This window comes from Piliocolobus tephrosceles, unplaced genomic scaffold, assembly GCF_002776525.5.
Source record: "Piliocolobus tephrosceles isolate RC106 unplaced genomic scaffold, ASM277652v3 unscaffolded_37561, whole genome shotgun sequence".
Classification (NCBI taxonomy): domain Eukaryota; kingdom Metazoa; phylum Chordata; class Mammalia; order Primates; family Cercopithecidae; genus Piliocolobus; species Piliocolobus tephrosceles.
Window position 1 is genome coordinate 1 of NW_022321600.1, and position 4,068 is coordinate 4,068.

Here is a 4,068-nt window from a genome sequence, read left to right on the forward strand (position 1 = left end):
GCTCCTTGCAATGCCATCCATTGACTAAGTCTATCTATAAACCAATGCGACTGCATTTTAATAGGATCTGTCCTTTTTAAATTATCCAACAAAACAGACACATTTTAAAGTCTATGTACTTATTCCAATGATAACCACCATTGCACAAACATTCTTAACATTCCTCTCTTAGAATTCTCTTTGAAAATTGTAGCCAAGAAACAGGAAACATTTTATTTAAAAAGTGCTCAATTCAATGGACCATCAAGAAAATTAAAAATAAAACAAACATTTGTTAGAGTCTTTGACAAACCTGACAAAAACAAGAAATGGGGAAAGGATTCCCTATTTAATAAATGGTGCTGGGAAAACTGGCTAGCCATAAGTAGAAAGCTGAAACTGAATCCCTTCCTTACACCTTATACAAAAATTAATTCAGGATGGATTAGAGACTTAAATGTTAGACCTAAAACCATAAAAACCCTAGAAGATAACCTAGGCAACACCATTCAGGACACAGGCATGGGCAAGGTCTTCATGTCTAAAACACCAAAAGTAATGGCAACAAAAGCCAAAATTGACAAACGGGATCTAATTAAACTAATTAATTCTGCACAGCAAAAGAAACTACCATCAGAGTGAACAGGCAACCTACAGCATGGGAGAAAATTTTTGCAATCTACTCATCTGACAAAGGGCTAATATCCAGAACCTACAAAGAACTCAAACAAATTTACAAGAAAAAAACAAACAACCCCATCAAAAAGTGGGCAAAGGATATGAACAGACACTTCTCAGAAGAAGACATTTATGCAGCCAACAGACACATGAGAAAATGCTCATCATCACTGGCCATCAGAGAAATGCAAATCAAAACCACAATGAGATACCATCTCACACCAGTTAGAATGGTGATCATTAAATAGTCGGGAAACAACAGGTGCTGGAGAGGATATGGAGAAATAGGAACACTTTTACTGTTGGTGGGACTGTAAACGGGTTCAACCATTGTGGAAAACAGTGTGGCAATTCCTCAAGGATCTAGAACTAGAAACACCATTTGACCAAGCCATCCCATTACTGGGTATATACCCAAAGGACTATAAATCATGCTGCTGTAAAGACACATGCACACATATGTTTACTGAGGCACTATTCACAATAGCAAAGACTTGGAACCAACTCAAATGTACAGCAATGACAGACTGGATTAAGAAAATGTGGCACATATACACCATGGAATACTATGCAGCCATAAAAAAGGATGAGTTCATGTCCTTTGTAGCGACATGGATGCAGCTGGAAACCATCATTCTCAGCACAAGAACAGAAAACCAAACACCGTGTGTTCTTGCTCACAGGTGGGAATTGAACAATGAGATCACTTGGACACAGGAAGGGGAACATCACACACCGGGGCCTGTTGTGGGGTGGGGGGAGAGGAGAGGGATAGCATTAGGAGATATACCTAATGTAAATGATGAGTTAATGGGTGCAGCACAACAACATGGCACATGTACACATATGTAACAAACCTGCACGTTGTGCACATGTACCCTAGAACTTATATATTAAAAAAAGATATGCTAAATGTAAATAGGCTGACAACTTCACTTGTTGGTGAGGCGTAGAACAACTGGAATTCTCATACTCTGATAGCAGAATTCAATGTTAGCATAACTGCAAGGCATAACTTTGTAATGGCATAAAATAGAGCTGAATAAGCACATCCTACATAACTTAATTGCACCCTTACACATATTGCCGAACAGAAATATCTCCAGATGTTTATTAAAATATAGCACAAGAATACAAGAATATTCTCTACACTAATTCTAATAGATCCAAATTGGAAACAACCCAAATGCTCATCAACAAAAGAACGTATAAATATATTTTGGTGTTTAACCTTGAATATTATGCACACAAAAAAATTAAAAGATTACTGGTAGATATAACAATATGGAAAAATCTTACAAATATAATATTTAGTAAAAGACAGAAACCAATGGGTAAATACTTTATAATTTCATTTTACAGTTCAAGAACATGCAAAAATTAGTTATGTATGTTATATGTTAACTAAAATGTCATTTTATAACAGTTCAACAAGATTAACAATAGACGTATGACTGAGATAAAATTCAGGCTGAGCCAATGTGTGATTACGGTGAGGGGCACAGAGAGCGCCGGGGAAAGGCTTCAAAAAATAAGGAATACAGATGTCACAAATTCAAAATATCCAGGAGAGCAAGCAAATAAGGGAAATGATGAACCAGAATGAAATTAACAACAGCGGCATGATCATGATAGTAAGTGGAACTGGCATTCTGCTTCATTGTCAGGAAGTCTCTAGGGCAAGATGGAACTGAGAACCACAAGTGTGTGTCTTGTCTAAAGGGAACAGCTGCGAGGAGCACCTGCCAATCACTTCTTTACACAGCGATACAGCTTCTAGCTTTTCTAGCTATTCCAGTTCCTCAAAAAGGTAAATATTCATGCCTTTACAACTTTATTTTAATTTGTGAAGTATATACCCACACACATTTTAGGTTGAGTGAGAGAAAAAAAATGTATCTTTAATTGTTACATGTCCCATAGCATATAACTTCTGGTAAATTCTGTGATAGTTCAGGACTGTTTTGTTCACCTCAGTATCTTTTGTGCCTGCCATATAGTATGCAAGCAGTACATTTGTTTCTGAATAAATCAAAAGATTAATTAATGAACTCAGACTGGGTTTTTTAGAAGCGAGTACGCATTTTCAAAACAGAGCTGAGAATATACTGCTCTCAAGGATGACATATGCAAAAGGCTGGATGATTGTAAAAAGCATGTGTTTGGGGACCTATGTGTAAGTCAGGATTGCAGGAGCTTAGTTTTCTTGTTTGCAATACTGAGCAAAAGATGATGAAACCAGAGAGGTGCTGGAGAGAAAGAGGATGGGGGAAACTAGGTGTCACGTTAAGGGGTTTGAATATTTATCTTATGGGAATAGATTATAGGAAGCCAACAAAGGCGTAAGCAGAAACGTGGTTAGGTTTGCAACTAGAAAGAACATTCTGGTGGAAGTGTGTTCAGTCAGATAGAGAGATAAGAGGAATCATTCCTAATTTTTCCTTTTCAAAACAACTTTCCCCAAGGACTTTTAGGGTCTCTCAAGTATATAGGGTCAGAAGTCTTAAAAAGCAGCTTAAGGAATAAACCATCAAACAATCCCTCTACTGTCAAAAAGAATATATGGTTGAGTATCACTTGTCCAATTCAGTCATCTTGAAAGCAACTGACGTTGGTCATTTCTGTGTTAAAACTAAGTCATGAAACACAAACCACTGAACCACATTCCTAATACGGATTTAATCGCATTTATTATAGTGCAAATCAAATACATTCTTCCCACAATAGAGCAACATTGAATAGCATTGTAAACTAATTTTTTTTTTTTATGTCAAGGAAAGACGAAAGCAAGATAAAACATGTGACAGAAGCATCTTGCATTAGATCAGGCACAGTAAAACTAAGAAACAACAGTTGCTACTAGCAAAGAAGCAAAAGTCCATGGAGTTTGAATTTTTGTTTTGGATCCTCAGAGTGATTATTCACCAGAACAAAGAAGCTACTGGTTTCACAGTCCAGAGCAAGATGGACGACACGTGTTGATCACATGGGTCAGAGGTTGGCAACCACTGAACAGAGGCCTCAGAGGTCTGAGGCTGCTGGACACAACGTGAACAGTTTGAGGACCATAGGCCAAGCAACTCGAGGGTCGGCATCCAGAAGTGAGGAGGTTTTGGGGCTGGCAACTGTTGGAGAAGCAGGATTGGGGGCGACAGCCACTGGGCACACAGCCTCCTATGGGCTGGTAACTATTGAGCTGCAGCCTCAGTGGACGATAGCCACTGGACACGTAGCTCTGTGGTCTACAGGATAGTGGAAGGCAGGAGCTGGAGATGAAAGAAGCAGCAGGAAGAAAACTGCTTCCTTGGCAGGGCCTGGGCACGTAGTAGGCAGTGGAAGAACCACAAGAGGTTTCAAGGTTGCTGGTCTCACAGTGGGCCGGCTGGCAGCTGGTTGGTTCACCGCAGGTCT

General features: G+C 39.0%; 1 protein-coding gene across 1 annotated transcript; it reads right to left on the reverse strand.

The window, feature by feature from the left end:
• Positions 1-3,604: 3,604 nt before the first annotated feature.
• Positions 3,605-4,063, reverse strand: LOC113223005 (keratin-associated protein 26-1-like; the record flags this gene model as incomplete). The annotated part of the gene is made up of 1 exon (XM_026452576.1): positions 3,605-4,063. A coding segment is annotated over one exon (459 nt), but the record flags the coding sequence as incomplete, so codon positions are not given.
• Between the last annotated feature and the right edge of the window lie 5 nt (positions 4,064-4,068).